Below are 26,505 nucleotides of genomic sequence, written 5' to 3'. Positions count from 1 at the left end.
AACAACGCCATGCAGATCCTACCAATGGCATCAACCGGCACATAAGGAGATTTATCAAACATTTCGGATCCAGCCTGACACTTGGGGATATTCTACGGTAAGGAATCTGTAGCTAGAAGGCTCTATCAGATTTATGATTACCAAAGCATCAATACAAACAACTAACACATCATAAGAGGAAAAGAGGATCGCCTTAATGAGCCCTCACCACGTCTTCAACAAGACCGACGCTGTCATCGCACCCCACCTGCGAGACATCACCAACACATCCTTCGACACCACCATCTTCCCTGAGAGCTGGAAACACGCCGAACTCAGCGCTCTACTCAAGAAACCAACAGCGGACCCCACCGACCTCAAGAATTACCGCCCCATCTCGCTCCTCCCGTTTCCAGCCAAAGTCATCGAGAAGACCGTCAACAAGCAGATGGCCGCCTTCCTCGAGACGAACGGATCCCTCGACCCCTCACAGTCCGGATTCCGAGCCAACCACAGCACCGAGACCGCCCTCATCGCCGCCACCGATGACATCCGAGCCCTGATGGACAATGGAGAAACAGCGGCCCTCATCCTCCTAGACCTCTCCGCGGCATTCGACACGGTCTGCCACCGCACCCTAGTACGGCGCCTCAGCAACATCGGAATCCAGGACAAGGCACTGGAATGGATCATCTCCTTCCTCGACGGAAGAACACAGAGAGTCCGCCTACCACCGTACAAGTCAGAGGCCTCCGAAGTCATCTGCGGCGTCCCCCAAGGATCATCTCTGAGCCCCACCCTCTTCAACGTCTACATGAGCCCCCTCGCGGCCATCGTACGCAAACACAACCTCAGCATAATCTCCTACGCCGACGACACCCAGCTGATCCTCTCCCTGACCAACGACCCCGCCGCCGCCAGAGCCAACCTGCACGAAGGGATGAAAGAGGTAGCCGAGTGGATGACGACCAGCCGCCTGAAACTGAACTCGGACAAGACGGAGGTCCTCATCCTGGGCTCCTCACCCTCCGCCTGGGACGACTCCTGGTGGCCTCCCGCCCTGGGCACCGCACCCAAACCGACAGACCATGCACGCAACCTGGGCTTCATCCTGGACTCCTCCCTCTCCATGACCAGGCAAGTCAACAACATCTCCTCGGCGTGCTTCAACATCCTACGCATGCTACGGAAGATCTTCTGGTGGATCCCCACCGAGACCAGGAAGACCGTCACCCAGGCCCTCGTCACCAGCCGACTGGACTACGGCAACGCCCTCTACGCCGGTACCACCGCCAAGCTCCAGAAGAGACTCCAGCGGATCCAGAACGCCTCAGCCAGACTCATCCTCGACATCCCACGAACCAGCCACATCTCCGGACATCTGAGAGACCTTCACTGGCTCCCCGTCAACAAAAGAATCACCTTCCGCCTCCTCACCCACGCACACAAAGCCCTACACGACCAAGGCCCGAGCTACCTCAACAGCCGAATCAACTTCTACGCTCCCAATCGCGACCTCCGATCAGCCAACCACGCCCTCGCCGCCGTCCCCCGCATCCGAAGAGCGACTACAGGAGGAAGGTCCTTCTCCTACTTGGCCGTAGCGGCACCCCCCCCCCCCCCAGCGCCTTGAGACCCTACGGGTATGTAGCGCGCTTTATAAGTGTCACTGATTGATTGATTGATTGAGGTTGTGTCCTTTTGCCAATTCTACACTCTAGCTCCCAAGCTGGTGGTCTTTTTGTCAGCAAGCAGAAGGTTGAGAACAGTCCTTATGCTAATTCCTTTACAGTTTTTGCTGAGAACACAGGAAGAGCACCTTGAGTTCTACGATACCTAGGGATAGCCACCAGGCGCAGTCCGAAAGATGAATATTTTAACCCCTCCAGTGCTAAGGAGGAGAAGTTCACTTCCTCTGTAACTACTGCCATAATGTAAAGCATGTGAATGTCTTTTCCTCTGGAGGGCCAACATCGGAGGCTTTGCTAATTTTAAAAAAAAGGTATGGGAGCTGATGTGGAAGACCTCCCACATAGGATCCCACCACCTCGATGTCAGAGTGATCATTCACTCATCGGGCAATAAAGGGTGCTAGCTGCTAGTGGATGGCACTCCATACATTTGGTGGATTTACATTTTGTGGGCATCCCCAAAAATAAGAGGCCACGGCAGGAAAGAGGAGAGTCTCCCATTTTTAGTGATACTTCTCCCAGAATGGTGCTCTTTTTGGAAAAGGAGAAGGGCTGGCGCCAACCCCCACATGTCCCCATCCTATTGCCCCCCACCCCTGGTTCCCACAGGGTATTATCTCTACCCTGAGAAAAATAAATTGGAAATGCTAGGGAAAACATGGACCCCAGTTAGATTTTTTTTGTCAGTCCTGTCCGGGGGCTTTGTTATGCCCTCTTTCCAAGGGTGCCCCTCTGCCTTGGATTCGTGCTCTGGGCACATAGCAGTGTCTGCGATTCCTTCACTGGAATCCCAGTAGGCTACCAGGAAAACATTTTTGGGAGGGAGGTGTGGGAGAGGAGGAATGATCAGCCTCTGTGGCATAAGGGCCTACTCATTAGACAGCAATAATTGTCTTTGGTGCACTACTGTATAGGGCACTGGGGAAGCCCACTTCAGCCACTAGGCTCACCACGGCTACAACTTCAATTAAAGTGATGGCATTCTAGAAGTATTACAGGGCCTTTAAACCAGCATTTTTCATCCATTGGTCTTATTGTATCTTTCAAAATGTGGCTCAATGCTCCACAGAATTGTGGCAGTCTGACACCTATTCATGGGGTCTGTGACTGCTTAGAAAATATATATGAACAGATTAATAAAGTGTATATAAATAAAAGAGGAAAATGTAAAAATCTAAATTTTAAGACATTCAGTAAAGGTGTGGGAATTTGAAATTTGAGGCAAAATATTATGTTAGTATCTTCAGGCTGATTCGTGAGATCCGTGCAAGTGCATCAAACAAAACATAGTATGTAAGAAGAGTGGCCTCAATTGATGTTAGAAAAACTCAAAATTTCCATTTAAAGGTACATTTTTCATTTTTTTATATCTATGACTTAGATAAAATATGTCATAATTTGAGTATTTGTTTATTGAAAGCTTGCTTCTCTATTTTTGTGTATTGTTTTGTGGTTCAAATCATTACAATTACTTAGGCAGTTTCCCTGGCTGCCACTTATGACTTAGAGGGGGGTCCTGGATTTCAATAATGATTCAGTGGGGGCCCCCGTATTCCAGTAATGATTAAGTGGGGGTTCACATAAGTCATAAGGTTAAGAAACACTGCAATACTGCATACATAAAAAGGGATAATTTGTCAGCCCAATTCAGCCATTGGCTACAATGTGAGTGATGGCATTCTTCTCTTTCACAACGTTCACATCTTCACACAAAGTACATTTCTTCATTGCCAGGGACTAATAAGCCAATGTGTGCTTTTTGAGGCTCAAAAAATATTTTTGCTTTTAACCCGTGTTTTCCCCCAGACAGATAAGGGCCAAGCAGCTTCTCCAACAATAAGGTTTTTGTAAAATCCATCAATGTGTTTGGGTGGTTGGCTCACTAGGGGAGCTTAATTAATGGTCAGCATTTTCCCTTACTGGGGGGTGGGGGGGGGCTCTGGCCCATGACCCCTATGCCAGAAAAGAGAAAATGGAAAACTCTTACTGTAATTGCATTTTTGTTTGTATTGCACGTTAAAGTACTTTCTTTTGTACTTGTCCAGTTCATGTGGTGAGGGCTTGGCACAACCCGTGCACTAGTCGATTTAATAATTATCAGCAAACAAGTGTATTCAAATGAACTTGGTGCTCACTCCTCGTGGTCCACCGCACAATAACCACCTTTCCAGAAAACGAAACTGTAAAGAGAAGGAGCACCACAAATGCCAATTTGCATCCCAACAAATTATGGTAGTCTTTTGAATGAACAGTCCTCAGGCAGTAGGTTCAAAGCTAAATTCTTCTTCTTTATTAAATAACCATAAACATTCTTTGAGCTGCTCAATTCTCAATTAATGTTTTTCCTACTGTACTTGTTTTTGCGGTCTCCATTACTTTTGTGCTATATTCTGAATTGCACAGCATTGCGCTGCATTCTCACTTTCAGCCCATATTACACACACAGCATTCTCAGTGCAGTGCATCAAAATTTCCACTAGTCCCTCTGCATTCTATTTAGCGCACATTTTTTAAGGAATAATGTTTTTGATAGTTAACAGTGATGGTGTTTCATTGGATGACTGCTGCCCAGGCATTAACTCAAAAAATGGAGGAGAGCACTGAGGCTGGTTTTGATACTGAGACTCCAATTGGGGAAGAAGATCATGGATCAGAATTTGGAAGTGATTTTTGAGTTGGTGGAATTCCATCAAATGAGGGCTTGTCTTCCTGCATGGCCATGGCAGACGTGATGGCTCTTTGCAAGCGCAATCTGCTCAGCTGAGAGACAATTGTAGTTTAGCCCCAATTTGAAGGGGAGGCAGGTATTGTGTGGAGCACAGTGAGCATGCTCACTTGGTAGCCCCCTACTAGATTTCAGCCACACATTCCCCCACTTACTGGAGAGGCTGGATGTAAAGGCAATACTCAAATTCTTTTGGTCACTGGCTACTTCCATCTCATTGTGGATGACGTCTTTTTTGAAGAACCTGTGCACCAAACTAGTTTTTATGCTGAACAGCTACTAAGGGAGAACAGAGGCACTCTCGCACCTCATTCTAGGGCACACTAGTAGACTCTCCACTTCAGTTGGGGAGTTGAAACACATTTTAATCTTTGAAAGCACATGGGAATAGAGTACAAAGCAATAGAACACTTGGTGGCCTACTCGTATGATCTGGGCAACATCCAGCTTCACATCGGTAAAGATTAAAGATCGTTTTTTGTTTCTGCAGCGTATGCTGCATTTGAAAGACAATTCGGCAGAATTGTCAGAGAACCAACCAGACCAAGAATGTTGATTGTTCAAAATTTGGCCTGCTGTGGAATATTTGTGTGCCAATATCCCATGGATTTACACTACTGGGAAGAATTTAGCTGTTGATGAGCCATTAATACTGTACTAAGGGTAGCTGATGTTCAGGCAGTGTAAACCAAAAAAGCTTATTGGGGCATCACGCTGTGCAACAGTTTCACTGGTTATGTATACAGCCTGAAAGTACGTACTGGGAAGGACTCCTCCATAATTCCTGCAGGTTTCTCCTCCACGTTGAGAATCAGTGAAAATATGGAAAGGAAGCATAAACAATCACTCCTTCATAAAGGTTATGACATTTATGCGGACAATTTCTATAGAGGAGTACAGATGTTCAGTGAGCTATACAAAACTGGCACTGACTGGCAGTACAATACAAAGTTGTTGTAAAGGATTTCCCTCAGGGTCTTCAAAAAGTCCAAAGGAGGGCGTTCTGCCTGCGAAATTCTCAGATAGTCAATAAATATATGTGCTCACTCGAAATCGTGATAGCTCTTTGTTGTACATGGACTTTGACTCTTTTCCCTAGCCTTGTAATTCCTTGATACTCACTTGATGTCACAGTATGTTTACCTGATGACATCATAGAATGTTGGGGGTTTTGCCTTGGCCTACAGACAGTTGGAGGCAGGCTGAGTGACAGGGCGGTCACTCCTGGTGGGGTCTGTTAATTACCATCATAAGAACTGGACCTGTAACTACCTTGAATAAAGCAACATGAAATATATACCATGATTCTAGAACATCTTTTATGTACAACATTTTGGCGACTTCTGGACGGGATTTTTAAAGAATCTACAGCGTGCAAAAGAAAATTAAAGAACCTACAGCGTGCAAAAGAAAATTAAAGAACCAAAGATAATTAAGAAATAAATAAGGAATCTACAGGATACAGAAATCAATTCTTCATAAAGAAAAGGTACCTCGACTACAAAAGAAATCAACCTCACAACCATCAAGTAAGCCTCTGTTTTATTTCCAATTTAAACCTCTCATAGACAATTATCTTATTTATTATAACAATGGAAACACCTTGCCAGACCCCACCAGTGTCCGTCAATATCCGGACAGCCTGTTCCCTAAGGTGTCATTGTTAAAATACTGAGAGGAAAAGCATATTTATGGACTGCTGTTTGAGCTACTATTTGAATAACAGAGCATTACTGAAACCGAGTGACATTTCCCAACTCGAAATTCAATTTAAAATAATTACTGCAGTTAAACACTAAGTTAATAAACAGCCAGGTGTCTAAAAACATAAGACTGTAACTGAAATGCAAATAACATTCTAATGTGGAAGACTTGAGCTACAGCGTGTAAAAGAGATTGCCAGCGCACGTTTTTCACTTTAATTTATGTCATATATTTAGAGCGACCCTCGTTAATTTCCACTGCATCAAATGTGAAAGACATGAACTGATAAGCTTAAGAAAAGTTTACAGAACGATTATCCACTTTAAATGAAAACATGTGTTTCAAGGAGCGCACGTTATTTTACACTCCAAGGTCAACATGAAAGACATGAGCTGCTGAGTTTAAAAGAGTTTGACTGTACAATTAATGTTTTTCCACATTAATTGAAAATATATGTTTAAAGCAGCACACGTTATTTTACACTGCAAGTTCAACATGAAAAACATGAGCTAACCATTTAAAAATAATACCCGAGTTATTCTACAACGACTAGTTTGTGAACTATGGAATTTAAGCTTGCCTTTCCTTACCGTTTTTCTTCAACCGTTTTTCTGCCTCTGCGCCGACCTGCTCTCCATCATGCCACTTTTGAAAGTGATGACGTGATGGATTCTCCTTGAGACTCGGCGAAGAAACAGCCTGCTCCAAAACATGATTGCGTGCGCATCCAGCCTCATCCCAGCATTCTGAAGAAGCCTGAGTGCCTTCAGCCTGTCATCACGCAGGGAGAGACGTCACAACGCGACGTAAGCTTCTCCACAGAAGTCAATGCGGGCGTTTCTCTCGATAGTAACAGATCTACGGAGGCACTACGAAATTAAAATCACATGCTTCATATATTTAACGTTTCCTCGTGTGTGAGAAGCGAAATTTAACTGAATGTCTACATGAAAGACTAATATCACGGTGCCATCTACTGGAAAGACTACGGTGACTACGTTTTTTATTTTAATTTATTCTTTTGTTCTTCATAAGGAGAGACTACGGTGACTACGTTTTTTTATTTTAATTTATTCTTTTGTTCTCTACATGCTATTTCTGTGATTAACTATTTAACATTAACATAATTTATGTTATCTCTATGCTTTGATATTTAGTCATGTAGAGTCAAATATTTTTCAAAAGTTTACATATTATTATAAGTTTCAGGTTATAATTTGACTTTATTCAGCATTGCTTTACGACTTGCATGTTATTTATAGTATTCATATTCATGCATTTTAAGTTAGTGCACATGATTTATTCACATGATACACAGATTTCTATGCAAGCCTTTATAGTGATAACACTTATGGTTATGATATATTCAATTTTCACGGGTTTAAGTATTTCTTGTAATCCCTGTTACATTCTAGTGCATGAAATTCACGGGTTAAGTATTTCTTGTAAACCCCGTTACGTTACAGTTGCATTCCTGGGTGAGCGTATCCCAGCAACTTGTTCTAGGGTGAGTGTATCCCTTGACATGATATTTATGAAGGGTAGGTGTATCCCTATTTATACTTTAAGGGTGAGAACGTTCCCAATATGATGTGTATGTAAGATTATTACATCCTTTTCATATAAATTCTACACGTGTAATTCCTGCAGGTCGTTTACGTGTTACGGTATTTGCATTTAGTGTTGAGTAATTGATGAATGGGTTTATATCTTTTTACTGTTATTAAGTGTGACTTAATGTATTATTCAATTTCTTCTTGAACTTCCTAATTTTGTGTATTTTGGTGTTTAGACTCTTGCCGTTACTCTTCGTGCTGGTTCACTTGTGTTTTGGCAGACTCTTTCTCACTATACTTAAGGTGCCGGAGACGTCTGGTATTCTTTCTCTCTTGTGTAATTTTCATAACTTCCTGTATGTTTCTTGCTTTCGACCTTTATTAGGAAGAGGGTGGTGGTGTGCGTTGGTGTCTTCCTTGTTCTTCCGCTTCTCTTTCTTTCTTATAGCTTCTTACATGTTTGTATCTTCTTATTTGGCGCCATAGTTTAGTTGTAAATTTAACAAAGTTATTAGTATATATCATTTTGTTCTTTTCCCTAAAGAAAGGAGATATGTTGTACATGGACTTTGACTCTTTTCCCTAGCCTTGTAATTCCTTGATACTCACTTGATGTCACAGTATGTTTACCTGATGACATCATAGAATGTTGGGGGTTTTGCCTTGGCCTACAGACAGTTGGAGGCAGGCTGAGTGACAGGGCGGTCACTCCTGGTGGGGTCTGTTAATTACCATCATAAGAACTGGACCTGTAACTACCTTGAATAAAGCAACATGAAATATATACCATGATTCTAGAACATCTTTTATGTACAACACTCTTCTCCAATCTCCATGCATGCAAAAGCCCAAATGTGTACTTGATTACATCCAGTACATTGGTGGAGTGGATAAAAATGACCAGTTACTTCATCAATATAATGTGAGCCGTAAAACTCAACACGGGATAAGAAGTTGTCTGTCGACCTGATCCACCTGGCAATATACAATGCATTTGTTGTCTCTCCCCAGACTACCACAGGAAAATTGATGTGCTTCCATGACTTTCAGTGGCAGTTATTGATAGTTTTTCTTCTGTAGAAGCAGTAGCCTCTACTTTAGCTGTTGTGGAAGAGATTGCAAGGCTGCAGGATCAGCACTTTGTTGACTACATTGCAGCAAGAGAGGAAAAGAGTCAACTATACTGCCAATGCAGAGCGTGCACTCTGCATGAAAAGATGGAGCAGAGTCCTTGTTACTGTCCCTAGTGCCCATCTCAGTAAGGCTTGTGTTTTCCAACTTGCTTCTCCTTAAACTACACAAAAGTGAAGCGCTAGGAAACTGACTCATGTGAAGTAGTTAGATTAATAACTATTAAGTAACCTAAAAGGGCTGTATGTCGATACACTCCATCTATCACCCTTTTACCTGACTAGCTAGCAGCCTAATTCCACCTAATTTGGAAAATCTTTGTAATAGTTCTCAACCTATAAGGGATTATAATACAAAAGAGTTTTTCTTCCTGAAAATTAGAATTGAACCACTGTGACTGTACTGACTTGAGAGTACCTGAGACAAGAAAAAACCACGCAAAGACCACATTGACTTGATATGGTCATGGTTTTCATCTGTTTCTATCTCAGGCGGTAGATCCAACAACACAAGTGGGGTGTGCTTTATTGGGAGAAATGAGGAAACACTCGGTGGTTGCAGTTTTGTGAATCCCTGCACATTCCTAAAGAACAAGTTACTTACCTTCGGTAACGCTTTTTCTGGTAGATACAATATCTGTCTGTGGATTCCTCACCTTTTCAATATCCCTAGAATGTTGCTGACGCAGGGGGATATTCACAAGGTGAGGAATCCACACGGCAGATGTATCTATCAGAAATTCCTTCACTGCAATGTGTGGAAAAAACAAGATTTTAGCCAAGGTTTGTGGTTAACATGGTATTCCGGGTAAGAATATTTTGTGCGCTCCATACAAGTCACACTACCTTGGGCTCCCATGGTAGTCTCAGACAAAATCTGGACTACCATGATGGTACACAAAATATAGTCCTCAGGGGAGCCCCAGTGAAATCTACTAAACCCAGAAATGTCTGGGTTTAGTAGATTTCACTGGGTGGAGGCCGAACCCAGGCCCAAGTACTGCAGCCATTTACATCACTAAAATGTGCCAATTTTCAAACCGAAAACTTGACATCTCCACATTGCTTTTCGAGGCCTTTCCTATCAGAGGTATTAGTCCTATACATAGAAGTGAGGTACAGATTTTCTCTGAAAAAGTGTGGGAATACAGAACAGTAGGACATTTGTTATTATAAATCGAATATGTCTCCATTTTTGTACATGTAAGCTGGTGCGCACATCAAACATCACATTTTGCAAAATGCGCTCTGAATCACATGATAGTATGGTTAACCCCAAATTCAGAGTTATACAAATAACCACTAATCCTAACCTCAACATCTTGGACGCATTTTAAAAATGCATAGATCTCCTAACTCTCCATTATTAGATTTTTTCAGAATTGTCTGATAGATATAAATGTACATTACTTTTACAAATCAAACACCTGGGCAATAAATTATAAATGAAGATGCTGTCAACAATTTCTGTTTTTTCCTTCTTATTTCAACAATTTGTTTTTTTCAGGAAACTATGAGCCACCTGCATAAATAGCCCATTGCTGAATTTGGAATTCTGTCTAGTTTACAGAAATGTATACCTTTCCAGGTTCATCCAAAGGTTTGACACCTGTTTCCAATACAAACTGCTAGTAGGTAAAATCCCCCAAAATTGGGAAAATCAGCTACCACTTAGAAAAAATCCAACAACTGTGGTAAAAAGTTTTCCTTTACAACTCTGAGTGTTCCTGAAATCTGGAGAGAGAGCGTTCTGAGCACAACAGACCTTTTGGTGATGCCATTTTAGAGGAAAACATGTTTGCCTTCAAAGCACATTTGTCTCAGTAAAAGAAATTCAATTGTTTTGCTATTTTCTTGGTTCCCTCCATGGGAATCCAAAAGCCGTAAGTATCTTTAGAACCTCAATATGTGGGGAAAAAGGGCTGAAAATGTGTTCTGGATACCTTTTGTGGAAAAAGGTTATGAAGGCTTAAGAGCAAATTGATCCAAAGATAAAAAAAAAGGCTAAGCACTGTGGCGGGCAAAGCCTCATCTGCTGAGGGTTACCTTCCACGTTACTGGTGCATTTTCTAAACCAACTTAACAAATCCTTACTGGGAAGTTAAATAGCCAAATGGGTGCAACCAATTTTTACCTTGTGATTTCAGGGGCAGAACACGTGCACTGCGTAGCATAAATAGCACTTTCACAGTGCTCAGATTTCTACCAGCAAAAACAATTACATAAAAAGGCAAACAATCTAGGGAGACAAGGCAGAAAAAGCACATTTTACAGGAAAAGAATACAACTGTTTTCATGGACAGATGCTCACCTTTGTCGACACAAATTTTGTAGCGACTTCAAATGGAAAAACAGTTTCAATAGTAACGGTTTCATCCTGCAACAAAAATGTGAGAATACAACTAATTTGTGTCATACATCATTAGTATTCTGGCAAATGCTTCAAGGAACCATCTATGTTCTTTACTTGTAAATGATTTGGTATTCTGCCGTCTCCTTTATCCAATGCTACATACAATAGTTTCTAGATGGGTTTTTATTTTAATAGCCTAGGGAGGATGGGCAACAGAGTAAATCCCTCTAAGTTTTGAACCTGTGACCTGTACAGCACAAATTTGCTTATATAAATGAGCTGTCAGCAATACTTTTGATTTCCCTTGGTGATTCACTTTTAGTTCATGACTCTTTGATTCTACAGCTTAATACCACTTCTTTATCAAAGGCGTATTCTTTGTGACACTTCTGCTTCAATTTTCACCATTACTATCTATGTTCTGATTGTGGGTTGTAAATGCAACAAAGGGAAATTTATACAGACGAAAAAAAGAACAATTTGGGTACAATAAAAACATTTAAAAATAGTGTCTTGTGGGGTAAAACAGGGCTAAATCTATTTTTCACAACGGAATTACCAAGCAAAACAATGTACAATGTTGTTGAAAAAAAAAAGAAGGAATAAACACTGTATTAGCATACACTATTCAACTTAAGTGAGGTTAAGCGGACAAACACATTTTCTGATTCCACGAAGTGTATGGGTTGTAAATGTCTCAACTTTGCACGCACAATTTTTCCAACAGCGGTAAAAAAAAAGGAAAAACTTGTGATGCATTTACATTACGGAGAATGTAAAGGAGTAAATGACCTGCACTTCTTGTAGAACTAAAGGAGACTCATACACCTATCATACAAACAATCCTAAGTCTAGGGAAGACCTGAGAAGCCTTGGTAGCTCCAATGAGGCCTAACTAACTAACTGAGCAGGTGAGGAGGAGCTTAATGCACCTCTTCTATCTTTGACCTCTTTCACCTAACGAGTAAATAAAACTGCAAATGCAAATATTTATGGCCATGCAGCTCTTTAGGAGCAAATGGTAGCTTAAGGCAAATTATGAGAATAGGAATGATATAGTTAAAGTATCTCAAATGCCCCAGCCATGTTCTGGACACCTTTCATCTAAATCATTATACCCTGGGCTCATAAATATGGATTCGTAAATGCATTTTATTTCATTTAATATTGAGTTCTAATAAAGTGCTGTCACTGACAGCAGCATACATATACATTGGACAACACAATTGTAGGAAATCAAGTAGCATTGAAGTTTGTTATCTTTGAATACTTCAGTTAGATTGTGTGGTTGAATTCAGGACAAATGTGTGACAGTAGAAAGTTGTACATAAGACTTAATGGATGACTTGCAGTTCTTTGAAGTCTGAAATACAGCAAGTACGAAATGTTTATTAGATTGAGAAAAGTGGAAGAGATCAGATTTTTGGCTTTTTCAAAACTTAATGGAGCACCACTGCATTTTACATGTCCATCAAACGCACTCCAGAATGACAAGATCTGTCTCTATCTTGTCTGGTTCTTTACTGCCCTTTCCTCTCCTTTTCCTTCAATTGGCTTCTATAATGACAAAAGTACTACAGCTTTATATGGTGCTTTACAAACATTAAATCAAATAAATGTATATGTTCTATTTGCTTTAATGTGGGTCAAGGACATATTGAACTGCCAAAGGCTCAAGTCTAGATAGAATATAGAGATGGAAGCATTACTTTGCTGGAGACAGAGAATTACATTGTAATGTCTCTTAAATGGCACACAGTGAAAGGTCTTTCTGGTGGGTATCTGTGGTCAGGATGTTTCAAACCCTGTATAAACTGCAGCATTTCAGTTGCAGCTGCTGATATGGTCAATGTGTTTGAAGGGTGCAGATGGGAGGGATCATGCCCTTTCTGTTTGCCTAAGACAACTGCAGCCAGAGCTGATTGTGTCAGGTGTTTACCTATGGCTATAGATGATTTATCCCTCTGCATATGGGACATAGGGCACAAATTCTAAAATCGGCTGGATCTGAATAAGATCTGTTACAGGCTACCAAAACTGCTTGCTATCTGAACACTATATGGCGATAACCAAATTTTAAGTGGTATATAATGTTAAGTTTGAGAACAGACAGTAGGCTATGGAAAAAGCAAAACATTTCATTCTCTTGATATTACAAAATTAAATGTCATGCCAGGTGTCAATGTTCAGATTTTGGAAAAGAGCAATGCTCCTATGCCTCATAGTTTTAGAGGAGGATGGACTCATCTTGGAAGAGTGATGTTCTTTTCTCTTGTTCCACTTATTGAGTGTTTTGTCAACATTAATTGAAGAAGACTATCCTACATTGGCACTAGCTTCTGTATCTACTACTTTAAACTCCTTCCCTCCTCTTCCTTATGCTGTGCCATATGAGTACCTATTAGGTATTTGAATTTATTTTAGGACCCAGGGATGGAGTTGCACTGAACATAGGAACACTGGTACAGATGAAGGTGGCATTCTGATGAACACTCTTTCTCATGAATCATTATAGTTTGAAATATCGCCAGGAGTGAATATAGAAGGCTTTCAAAATGACTGAATGGATGGCAGGTGGCATCAGAGAAGCTCTGTCTAAGGAGACACAGAAGCATCATTTTCAGAAGGACTAGGCAAGAAGGAGGAGCGAAACAAACTATACTACAGGAGGGTGATGATGAATCTGTATGGGAAAACTGCTACCCAAGGTACGTAACTTATTCATCTAATGAATACCTCTTCTACAGATTCCTCATCTTTTGAAAGACCACATTAGCAGTAATATAAATGGGCAGAGGGTCTGGTGAAAAATGTGTGTAGAGTGACGGCTATTTAATTAACTGATAATAAGGCCATGAAGAATTAGACACCCATCAAAGAAGTGCAAATTCCTCAGGAGGCTATGGGGAGTGTAGATCCCTAGTCCATGATGGCTCAGAATCTCTACTGTAGGGTCGTCTTTTTAGTTTGCTTGTAATGGTCAGATACAAGGAACAACTCAAAGTGAACCGGTCTGCTTGGAGACTGCCTTTTTCTTCTTGGTACTTTAAAAGCCACCAGAAAGCTGGCAATTCAACCTGCATTCTTCAGCTCTTGTAATAAAGAACTTTAAGGGAATCCAATCAAGTCTTACAAGTGTGAGTTGAGGATAGAAGGATGGCTGCAAAGTCTTTCGTGACAAATAAAACAAACTTACTCTGTAAAAAAGAAGTGAAAGAACGATCAACAAGAACTTAAAAAATTTCCCCAAAATATGGGTTGAGATGATTAAGGAATAATGGTGCTTTTACATGAAGATAGTACCCATTAATACATTTAGAACTGGATTCAACTGCAAAGGGCTTAGGAATGGGGGCATGAAGAATGTTGGTCATTTAAAAAAACAATGAGGACCCAGAAGGACCTTAAACAATGAACCATTTCAGAGGGACATTTCTGAGAGACATTTGAAATGCTGAGATAGCTGCCAAATGCTCTTAGCTATGCCAACATTTACACCCTCTGTAAGTGAAAAACAGTCTAAAAGTTCAGGAACTTCTTCCAACTACAATAGTGTATGGTCATGGTGGATTTGAGCCGATCAGCTAGGATGGCATCAATCACATTGTCGCACAAGTACCAGTTGCTCTTAGTTCTCTGTCTCTTGGCGGTAGATGATGCTGGCCTTTTGATAGATCTAGCTCTGCTATTCAGTTAATAGGCCCACCAAAGGAGATAAAGGAGCAGATGGGCATTATACAACGGTATAAGTTCAAAGTTCTTGTCGTCTAGTCTCAAGCATTCAGAATCCCTTCTCCACAATGGGCTTTTGTTGATCACATTAGGAAGGGCAAGTAAAAAAGACATATAGAATAAAGTGGCAAGTTCCAGCTCATCACAAACACATTCTTTAGGAAGTGTTAGAATAAAAATTGCTATGAATAAAAAGATTATGTTGGCTGTTCTCTCTGTTGGAAAAGAGGACAATTAAATAATTTCCCAAAGCACAAATAGCAGTTTCTCCAAACCTAAGTGAAAGTTTTTATTTGGGATGCAACCCACCTGTTCAGCCTGTCTGCACAGGAGTTATTCCTCTTTGTATCTGGACACCAGAAATCATAACTTTGTGTCTAATAGCCCCAGAAGGACTAATTCCTCATCTGAAATCATAGTTCTACTCCAAGGAAATCTTGGAAATTATCTGTTCTCTTTGTGCTGACTCGCACTGTGCTAAGACACGAGGAGACACTGACACGAAGACCTGGAAACAAGGCTTTGTATGCTGAACTGTATGTAGGCTTTGTGGCATATGAGACTCTTTAGAAGAGCAGTGACGGTGGGAGAGTAGGTCTTCATAGAGTTGCCTGGTAACAGGCTGAAGCCAAGGAGGCAGCGGTTTGGACCATCACTGAGAAACAGCCCATGTATGGCTTCAATCCTCACACCGATATGAAAAAAGCAAGGCTTGGAAACTTAAATGCTCCCTGTGATACACTAACACTTGTACTAGTACAAATGGATCAAAGAACACAGAATATTAATATTACCAGACACAGAAGAAATGTTAATTGGCTAGTCCTGCAACTCTCAAAGCTATGCCCTACCTTGATAGGTGGTCACTGTGTTTTACCCTCACAAGAGCTGTAAGGGAGACACTGGTTCTGGAAGCTTAGTTCGCTGTCATCAGAGGAACGAAAGCACCTCAGAGTTCAGAAGTAGGGCCTGGTTAGGTGTTAACAACAATAGCTGCTGGTGCATGGGAGGCATCCCGCTGATTGGTGGATGCTCAACAGCTCATCACCAGCAAATTGTAGTGAACAAGCCAAGGCTGTGAGAAGATTTCAAGACTTTATTCAACAAGAAACAAGAGAGAACCACATGCACGCAGGCAAGGCTGAACTCATGATCAACTGTAAGTTCCAACCCTAACATTTCATGTTACATTACAGCTCTGCTGAGCAAAAAGGTGGCTTCTAAAAACGAATTCACAAAGCACAGTGTGAGTCAGCACAAGGTGAACTATCAGGATACTACAGTATGTAAACCCCATTCAGCTGGAAAAGAGAGATCCTAAAAGCAAAACCGTAGAGAAATCATCTGATGAACATGGACATAAGATACCATTTTATGAAGGAAGCCTCATGAGTCTTCAGTCTTTATGGTAAATAGTATATGGGTTCCTAACAACAGAAGGCCTGGATCTCTTTAACCCTATGAGAGAATATGGTGCATACTTATTTAAGTGAAGCACTTGCACTGATCCAGACAACGCTTTTGTGATTTTAGTGGTCATGGACAGCCAAAGAAAGCTCTCTAAGTGTTAGCTGTGGAGAGCAGCCTTCAGGCTTAGTCCACGAGTGTTAAGCAGCTTGTTTTACCAGAACTAATCATATAGTGTAGGTTAAACAAAAAAGAACCACACATGGTAGTTATAAAGATTAGTAAATTCATCATACACACTCACACATTGGTATATCTCCTAATCGGAGATATCACCACAATACACACACTATTTCAAAAGTTAAACAGGTAAGTAACCACAAATACAAAGTGGGCTCCAGGGGGAGACCAAACCATAAGCTAAAGAAATGGAATGAAAACTGCGACTGAAGTCGGGACTTGGACCAGAAGACTCGGAAGAGCTGAGGACCCAAGGAACCACCCAAGGTAAGTACCCAGGAACCCCACAGAGGCAGAGTGGAAACACAGCTGTCAATGGGATGGTTGCCGTTTTCAAGAAGAAGGACCCTTCCGAGTGAACCCTCAAGAAACCCTGTGGAAGAAAGAAGGTTGGACAGTCACCCCACCTGTGAATATCACAGGAACCAGGATATCTACACCAGGGAAGCCAGGTGCATAGGTGCGAAGTGACGCTGGGAACCGCCGTAAACCACAATGGAGGACTTCAAAATAGATGCCGCTGGCGAAGAAGGTGAAAGTCCAGTGGGATCCAAGGATGGATTCTTGAAGAGGAGTACCCGCAAGCATGGGGACAGAGTTCAAGCTACTCTGGAGTGACCAGGAGGCATGGAAGACCAATGACCACTGATGACAGAAGATGCAGGAGTGATGATGGTGACCTTGTCGCAATAGCGAAGAGGACCAGGCAACGCAGTGAAAGACCAGGAGGCGTTTTTCCGAGTTTCCCACATCGCCAGCGAGAACCCGGGGGTTGGTATTCGGCGGGAGCACCAACAAGCCTTGGCAGTAGCAAAAGACGTTGTAAATGAAAAAGGTGCAATGCTGGGTACAGCAAGGTCCAAGGGACTCACCAAGAGCAGATGAGTTAGAGCTGGCCCGAGCAAGCAGACGAGCCCTTGGAAGCCAAAGTAGACCCTAAAGAGGACCCCCAGGCCAAAGGTACAGGAGTCGCAGGAGGACCTTGAGCAGCTCACCAAAAATGCAAACCCAGTGGGCGAGGATGCAGTGAGATCAAAGACATTAATAGCTAGAGATGTTGGAGGCTGGAGCTTTTTGTAGCCCAAAGATCTCTGGAGGACAGAGTCAATAAGCCTTGGCAACGGCAAGTCGACATCGTGCTTCCAACGGTTCCGACAAGGGATACTGGCCTCAAATTTACTGAGAGCACAGGTCAGGTTTCAAGGGAGTTGCAGAACCACAACCTGTGTTGCTGAGCCTTTTGGAGTCCATGGGACTTCAGGAGGAGCAGACCGGTCAGCTTCATTGGGATGCGTGAAGATACAAAGAAGTGACTCCTTTACTCCAAGGGATATTCCTTTATGTGTCTTTGATGCCCACATGCCTGGAGAAGAATCTGGATGAAGCACAGGCACAGACGACAAAGAAGACTTACAGAACAGCGATACCAGGAGTCTTCCTTTGTTCCAGGCAAAGTCCAGCGAAGTCCAAAGGTGTCCAGACGGTTGAAGTGGTTTCGAGTTTGAATCTTGTCCACAATTAATTTGAAGAGCCACCCACAGGTAAGCCGTTAAGTATCATAGGGAAAGGGTTTGGACGATTCAAGGGTCCCTCCCAGAGGAAGGGCTGGACAGAGGCGAGGATACTCCCATGTCCTTTGTCCAGTTTTGCGCCAGAGCGGGAGCCAAGGGCTCCCTGAACTGGCTCACACTGAGTATGCAAGGAGGGCACCAAATGTGCCCTTCAAAGACGTCTGATGGAGCGGGCAAGCGTCCCCATCCCAGCCCAATACACTAAATCATCCCTGTGGCAGGAAACCTATTGTTCTACCTTCCCCTGCTCGAGCTCCGCTCAAAAACAGGATGGCATAATTGGGTCTGTGGTCAGCAGCAGCACTAGCTTGCTGGTAGACCCTGGAAGACTGTTACCAGGAGCACTGAGGGCTTCCTGGAGGAGCCCCCTGGTGCATGGAATCCTACTCCAACACTGTTAACATACCCCAACACCGGTAACAGTGTTGGGGTATAATTCCAAAATGTTTTATACCAAACTTGCCGAAGTTCGGTGCAGCCAATCTATTGTTAGTCATTGTGTAATGACGCATGGCCACTATATGTATCATAATGTCTGACCACCCTTACAAAGCCTGGAGAATCGACTCCGGGGTATGTAGGGGGTGTCCAGCTCATGCAGGGCACCTCACACTTATAACGTAGCACCCTGCCTTCAGGATTGAAAAGCCTGCCTTGAGGGTGACATAGGTTTTAAGTGCAGTGACCTCATACATAATGAAACGTATATCTGTCATAAGTGGTGCTAGCACCAGCTTACATAGGCTGCAATGGCAGACCTGTAGTCACAGTTTGAGTGGTCTCTCATTGGTGGCATAATACATGCTGCATCCCATGGGAGATCCCTGGTGTACCTATTCCCTGGGTACATTAGTAAGACATACTAGGGACTTACATAGGTACAGTAGCCCATTGGGAAGGTACCAAAGTACCTACCACAATCAAATATAGGGAGGAAGCACAGTTTATGTGGTCCTGATTAGCAGTCAGACAATTACCGAAGGTAAGTAACATTTTCTTTAGATGCATACTTCTACCTACAGTATCCACATCTTTTGATAGATTCCCCAAGCAGCCTCCCCCCTCACCAGGAGGTAGGTGCATGGTCGGATATCCAAAGATATCTTGAAGCACTGAGCAAGCGAAGAAACCGCCCTCACCGCAGAGTAAAAACAATAATGCTTTGCAAAGGTGGAGGGATGCCCAGGTTGCTGCTTTGCAAATGTTCTGTAACTGGCAAGCCTCTCGCCAGTGCAGGAGAGGAAGATTTGGCTCTGGTGGAATGAGCAAAAATACTTTCTGGTGGCTCTTTGTGTATCATGCCATAGCAGATCTTGATGCACAGAATTATCCATCTTGACAATGTCCTCTTCTGTACTTTCTTGCCCTTCAACTTTCCAACATACCCCAGGAAGAGATGGTTGTTCAGCCTGAATTCGCAGGTCCGGTCCAAGTAGAAGCTGACCGCTTTCTTGGGGTCAAGACGGTGAAGCATTTGTAACTCCCTTGTTGCAGGTGGAGGAGGATAGAACTCTGGAATGGTAATAGACTGGTCTAGGTGAAAGGGGGTCGCCACCTTTGGCAAGAAGGCATCCCTAGGTTCGCAACACCAGCTTGCCTGGGAAGAAAGAGGTAAATGGAGGTTTCACAAATAAGATGTTTAATTCACAAACAGTTCTTGCTCACGTAACAGCAATCAGAAAAACTGTTCTAAAGTTTAGTAGCCTTAAAAGACAACTGTGCAACGGCTCAAACAACAAATAAGGAGTGTGAGAACAAGGTTGAGATCCTATTGGGGCATAATAAAAGGATAAGGGAGAAGCTTGTAAATGAGTCCCTTAAATAATCAGAAACAATGGATGACTTAAAGAGGGATGGTTGATCAGGAATACATAGAAAAGTTGCTAAATAACCTTTAAAAGTGTCTACTGTGCAGCTCTCTCTAGCCAGCGAGAGAGCAAATTGTCAGATAAACAAGCCTGAAGTGGATCGATGGAGCTATCAGAACATTATGTGACAAATTTGCTCCATTTAACTGACCAGACTGTTTTGGCGGATTGTTTTCATGAACAAGACCTCAAGTTGCCCCATTCAATTTCCATGTTATATGAGCAGTGGTTCTGCCACAAAAGGAATCAGTACATTTCTTACTTTGTCCTCACAAAGGTAGGACTGCAATTAATGATTCAGGTAATCACAACACTGATTATACAAACAAACAACTCAACTAAATTGAATTGTGTCAATTGATGTATTGAAAAATCATATATTTTAAGAAATTAGTGATCCTCAACAGGATAAATACACAATGTATACAACTACCATGAGTAGTTATTAGACAATGGTGACAAAAAAGGGAAGTGAAAAAAGGTTTTTTTTCCATGTATCACAATACAAAATATACATAACAAATATAACACATAAAACGTAAATCGATTCTACAGCGTTATATTAACAATGAAAGAGCTCTAACAAAACCTATGATTTATCCTCTTCATTGCAATGGTCAAGTTGGGCAACAATGCTTATCTTATGAATCTCGACGAATTTCGACCCCTTAGTTACGAGTGAGTTTGAAAGGCATCCCCATTGGGTATTTATCAGGACTAAACAATTGTGTACTGCCTTCTAAAGAATTGTCTCAAGGGAATGGAGAAACAGCTAGCCTTGTTTGTCGATACATAAAGATTTGCATATCCAGATACAGGTGTCTATTCATAATGGGAAGCTATCGAAGGGCAGTTCAAAAAATGGTTAGTAACAATCAATGGGCAGTTCAATAGTGTAAGTAGTGGAGTTGTCAATAACAATCTTCCTCCTCTCAAGACCTTTGTTTCAGAAATCAGGTAGGGGGTAGGAAAACATGTCCGTCTTTCTTATGAATGTATGTCATACAGGCAGGGGCATCCGTGCTCCATTAGAACCGCCGGCGTCTCGCGCTAACAGTGAACTGTCGGAGCATCCCCAAAGTTAGTGGAGCGCACACTGTAAATTAGGCAAGCGGGCATATGGCTCAGTGTACTCGGAGCGTGAGATGCCGGTGGTTGACTTTGGACGGAGAAAGAGGCCTTAGGCCCCGCTTCCCAAATTTACTGTGTGCGCTCCACTACCATTGGGGGACGCCTCGACAGTTTACTCTGAGCGCGAGATGACCAGCCATGTCCAGAGGTCCTGTGCCTCGTGACTGAAGCTCACACCCCCATCCCACCATGTTTGTTGCAATCCCACACTTGAACCAGCATTCCCTTGATGGAAGGAAGAAAAGCTTTTAATGCCAACCGAATCACTCAGAGCTCCAACAGATTGATGTGGAGTCCGGATTCAGCCGGAGACCAAAGCCTTCTGATCTCCCAGATGGCCACTCAAGCCCATAAGTGACGCATACGTCACTGCAGTCATCTTTGGTTTGGGAAAGGAGAGGGGTCTGCCACTGCTCCAATCGCGGTTCGCTAGCCACCACTGCAGATCTTTTGCAGCTCCCTCCAATATCTGGACCATGTCGGAGAGATTCCCTTGATGCTCTGCTCACTGGAACTTCAGGTCCCACTGCAGAGCCCTTATATGCCCACGGGCATGTGTAACCAGAAGGGTGTAGGAGGCCATGAGGCCCTCCGCCTGAGAGACAGTCTAATCAAAATCCAGGATAGAGGTTGAAACTTCAGAATCATAGCCTGAATATCCTGGTGTCACCGCTCGGGAGGATAGGCCCGAAACAGAATATCTCCAATAAAAGAGCATCTGAAAAGAGCTCAAGTGAGACTTTGGTACATTGTTAGAGAACCCCCAAGCAAGTGCAGAAGGAACGCCGTAGTCTGAAGGTCAGAGACTACTACCTGGGGCATGCCCGCCTTCAGCAGCCAATCATCAAGTTAGGGAAAGACTGGAATTTCTGGCCTCCACAGATGAACCACTGCCATCACTCTATGAACACCTGATAGGAGCTGGTACGGCTGAAGGAGAGCAAGGCAAATAGAAAGTGCTCTTGGCAGACTGTGAACCACAGGTATTGCCTGCGGGCATGCAGGACAGGGATGAGAAAATAAGCATACTACTAGTCCAGCACTACCATCCATTCTCCTGGGTCTGATAGGACGGGCACAAGTGTGAGCATTTTGAATTTCTCCTTATTCAGGAAGAGATTGAGAATGCACAGGTTAAGAATAGGACAAAGGCTTCCATCCTTCTTGGGTACCACAAAGTAGCAGGACTAGCAACCACGATCTACATCTGTTACCAGTACCTTCTCTAGAACTTCCTTGGCCAAGAAAGTGAATATCTGCAGATGGAGCAAAGAGAGGCGGTCCTCATGTAGGTGACATGGGATAGGGGGTGGTCACAAAGGGGAGGGAATAGTCCCTTTAGAAGAGCTGCAAAACCCAATGGTCTGATGTTATTGACTTCCAGTGGTGCATGTGATGGTGTACCCTGCCTCCTATACGATGCCCATGATATTCAGAAGGCATACTAAAGGGGTGTAGTGGCTCCAGCTGCCAGGGGGTGGTGGACTGGCTCAACCTCTAGCTGTCTGTCCCCCGGTGTTATGAGGGAACCATGTCCTCGACCATGAAAAGATTGTGTAGTTTGCTGGCCGGTGATCTTTGTACAGACAGATTTGTGTATTGCTGCATTCCTGTGAGCTGGGTGGGACACACACTGGAGGAAGAGACTCCCTCCCTTTACACTTCAAAATGGTCTCTGGATGCATTTCAGGAAGGAGATGGTGCCGATAAGGGAACCATAAAGAATAGAGCTGGGAACCCAGGATTAACACTTTGATGCATATAGCACTGTGGCTGACATCCAGGTGGGAACTCTGGTCACTCCCATGAACTGTGTTGTGAGACGAGAAGCTTTGGAGTCTTCCCTGCAGTGGCAGACAGCCTTTCAAGGGAGAAGAAGAGAAGGAAAAATGTACAGAATCACAACATGAAGCTTTAGACACTCGTACCCTAAATCACATTTGGTATCTGGAAAAGGGCTATAAGGAGGGGCGGTTTAGACCCCAAGATTTGTCATCTGCCAAGCAGCCAGACGGGTTGTGTGAGAAGGGGAAGCTCTGCAAGACTTCTGCCTGTGACTAGGACTGCGGGCATAGGCCTGCTAGTCTTCCTGATGGGTGATGGGAAATCACCCAGGGAAACCAAGACCACTTAGCCAGGAGCACAAGTGCCTGTCTGCTTGCCAAGACCAGTGTGCCCTGTAATGAAGAGGAGAGTGTTGGAGAGAGTGAGGTTCAGCAGGACCCTCCACATGCCAAGAGAGGGTCGCTATGGACTGAGCCCAGAAGTTTCTCAGCTCGTGTCGCCATGTTATGGTGACCCTGTATGCCAGATGGAGCCACTGTTAATGTTACTGCTGCAAAAGCGCTGAGATTTGTACCTGCCACGGTGAATGCAACTGCAACATAAGGGGTCTGCACTCGATTTGTAAAGTACCTCGAAAAACCCATAAGCCAGGAGGGGCTGCCAGTACTGGTGTTGCAAAGACGTCTGGGCTATCGCCAGAAGTAAGACTGAAGCTGCATTCGGCGGGTCGAGACCTCACAGCTAGAGAACTACCCAGGAGACCCCCAAGGATTGTATAAGAGGCTGTGGACAACTTTGCACCGTCCCTGGGCTCCAGACGGGAGCTGAAGGACTGGATTCCTCCCACCCTCCCGTGTGGGGAAGATTCACTTACCACATCTACGAAGGCTAGGAGCAATCACTGATCCCTGTGAAGCTGGCAGCGCCACTTGGGAAGCCAGCCCACGCCTGCCGAGTGCTGTCGCATCTACAGCAAGCAGCGCAACTTCCCAGAGTAATACCAGAACTTTTGAGTGCCCCCAGTCAGGGACCTTGCCGCAACACTGACATTTCTGTGATGCAGGAGCAAGTAAGACTTGAACCGGGCCTACAATGCCAATGGGGGACTTGCTGCTGCAGAACTGCAAACACTTTTAACTCTTTTTCAAGAGTCATGGGGGATTCCCCGAATGCAGCCAACAGTGAATAGGGATTAACCACCACAACGTTACAGAGAAGAGGGTGAGACAGGCATGTGCCTGACAAACGCTAGAGCCCTGACTGCAGTGGAATTGTGTTGTTACTGATGAATGCCATTATTCCTTTGCATGTTTAGAGTTAGAAATAATATACTTATTTTGGTTATAAAAGCAAGTATTTGGCCGGACATTCCTATATTGACAAAACTGAGTGACTTATGTGTCCACTAATTTGGATCTACACTCCGAGTAATCTCTGTGTGCCTTTTGGTCCTCTGAAAGGGGTTCTGACAAGGGGTTTGATCGCATTTTTATTCATCAAAGCCAATAAGTTAGAGTTGCAAAACACACATAGAAAAGTACATTGATAAACAGCGGTATTCCTCAGATCATACCTTGAGTGCTGTTTAATTTGTAAATGGAGGCTTAAAGTACCCTTAAGGAGGAACGAGGATTGTCCACTCATCAATATTTAGAGGATATGCATATTTACCTGAAGATTTCAGAGATTCAAGATGTGACCTCCAAGCTGTCTTGTTTGCAAAAACATTTTTTCAAAATCAACAACTCTACCACTGCTAATCTCCTTCAGCTTACCTCTGAGAAAACAGAGTATTTTCTAATTAAAAGCCCACACAAACACAAAATAAAAGAGTGACTTGCTGAACTCAGTAATTATGAATTCTCCCTAGCTATGGCTATTGTGTTGAAATGCTTTGGGTATCTGGATTGACTCTAATCACGTAGAACAAACTGCTGCCAAAGCCCAAGCAAATCTGTACACCATCAAAAAAGGTGAACACATTTTTAAATTGGTTTTGCAATAATAATAGTAGGGTCTTTCTAGAAAGGACTATGGTAACTGTACTGATGTGTGCACCTTTTTTATTTAACCCTCATGAAAGCACTTTATGGCAGGAGTGTTCTCGGCCACAAAAAATTTGACCATATCACTCCTGTCCTCAAACACCTCCACTGGATCCCGCTTGCAGCCAAAATAACATACAAGTTGGCTTGAATTATCTGCAATGTGCTACATCTCAATAAACCGGCATATCTTCTATCTTATCTCAGAAACATGTAGACTCCATGAATCAAAGGAGTTTACTAAATCTCACACTAGAAACCAAGAGATTTAACATCTAGAAAGTAGCCTCACAAAAATGTTTTGGATTAGTAACCACGTTATGGAACCAATTACCACTTGAACCCAGACTGTACAAATCCTTTTTGACCTTCCAGAATTTTTTTTTTAACTTTCCTGTACAATCTACCTCTTATCTAATGCCATTCTTGTTTCTCTCAGTGTATTTGCAATTGAAGTACTCGTCTCATCTCAGTTTCCTGTATTCCTTGCCATAAGCTCCTTACTTGCACCTTCTTTCTTTTTCCTCAGCCCTATCTCCAGTCAATAATTCCCTTTGGCATCCTTTCCACTTGACCTCCTTCACCTATTCTTTTTCTTTTTTTAGACAACTTTATTTAGCATCTTGCAATAAAGGAACTGACACCCATTTCAAAGGCATCCGGAATATCGGTGAATACAATAACATAGGAGGATTCAGTACGTCTACGTCCCATAGCGTGTACAAAAAGTTTTAACATCATACAACACCCTGAGGCTGTTGTCATCTCCCCACCTGCCTAGTTCTCACTGGGCAGCAGCAGTCCTTATAAATGTGTGGTTCACTGTGGGCCACTCTTCGTGTCTGAGGGGGGACATCACCCACAGCTCCATAACCTGCTTAGTTTTGGGCATTGCTAAAAGCATCCCCCGAGCTTTGAGTTGTTTTTGCATGTAGGTGGTAAATGGATGCCACGTTGTTTCAAATTTGGAACACTGCCTCTGATAATAGCTGTGAGCTTTTCCACAGCATAAAGACTCCACACCTTACTCCACCACACCACACGTTTAGCGAGGGTGCTTGTGGTTGCTTCCACATCTGGGCTATGCAAAATCTCGCTGCTAAACCTAGGTGGGGAAAAAAGCTGCCCCTGTGGAGTCGTTGTGGGAAAAAGTCTATTGCACCAGGGTCCCCCGGGAGCACCAAGAGTGGGCCATGTGGCAACAAATTGCTAGTGATGGAGTGCACCGTAGTAAGGACCTCACTCAAAAATATTTGTACTGTTGGGTATGTCCACCATGTGTGTAAGAAAGTGCCCCTTTCCCCTCACCCCTTCCAACACAACTCCGAGCCCCCAAACATCTTATGAAGTCGCACTGGTGTAAGGTAACAACGTGTGAGGATTTTGTAAGAGTTCTCCTTATATCGGAGGCAAATGGTAGACTTGGAGGCCCTCTGTCATATTGGTCCCCAAGTTTCATCTGTAATGTCTGTGGTCAATCCCCTTTCTCAATGTTTCACATAAGCCTTTTTCCTTGGTTGGGTAAAGTTGAGTATGTAACGAAATGGCCATGATATTCCTCTACGCTAAACATTGAGGTATAAGGTTT

At 43.2% G+C, this 26,505-nt stretch overlaps 1 protein-coding gene across 2 annotated transcripts in view; it reads right to left on the bottom strand.

Moving 5' to 3' along the window:
• The window catches only part of TRAPPC11 (trafficking protein particle complex subunit 11), a 461,933-nt gene that overhangs the window by 137,179 nt on the left and 298,249 nt on the right, over positions 1 to 26,505 (bottom strand). For both annotated transcript variants that reach the window (XM_086962470.1, XM_086962471.1), the window contains exon 24: positions 11,097 to 11,162. In XM_086962470.1, coding sequence (XP_086818596.1) covers positions 11,097 to 11,162 — 66 coding nt within the window. The remainder of the gene's footprint in view (positions 1 to 11,096; positions 11,163 to 26,505) is intronic.

Source organism: Lissotriton vulgaris, chromosome 3_1, assembly GCF_964263255.1.
Source record: "Lissotriton vulgaris chromosome 3_1, aLisVul1.2, whole genome shotgun sequence".
NCBI lineage: Eukaryota > Metazoa > Chordata > Amphibia > Caudata > Salamandridae > Lissotriton > Lissotriton vulgaris.
The sequence above is the reverse complement of the archived record's forward strand: the minus strand, read 5'-3'. Positions and strand labels throughout refer to the sequence as shown.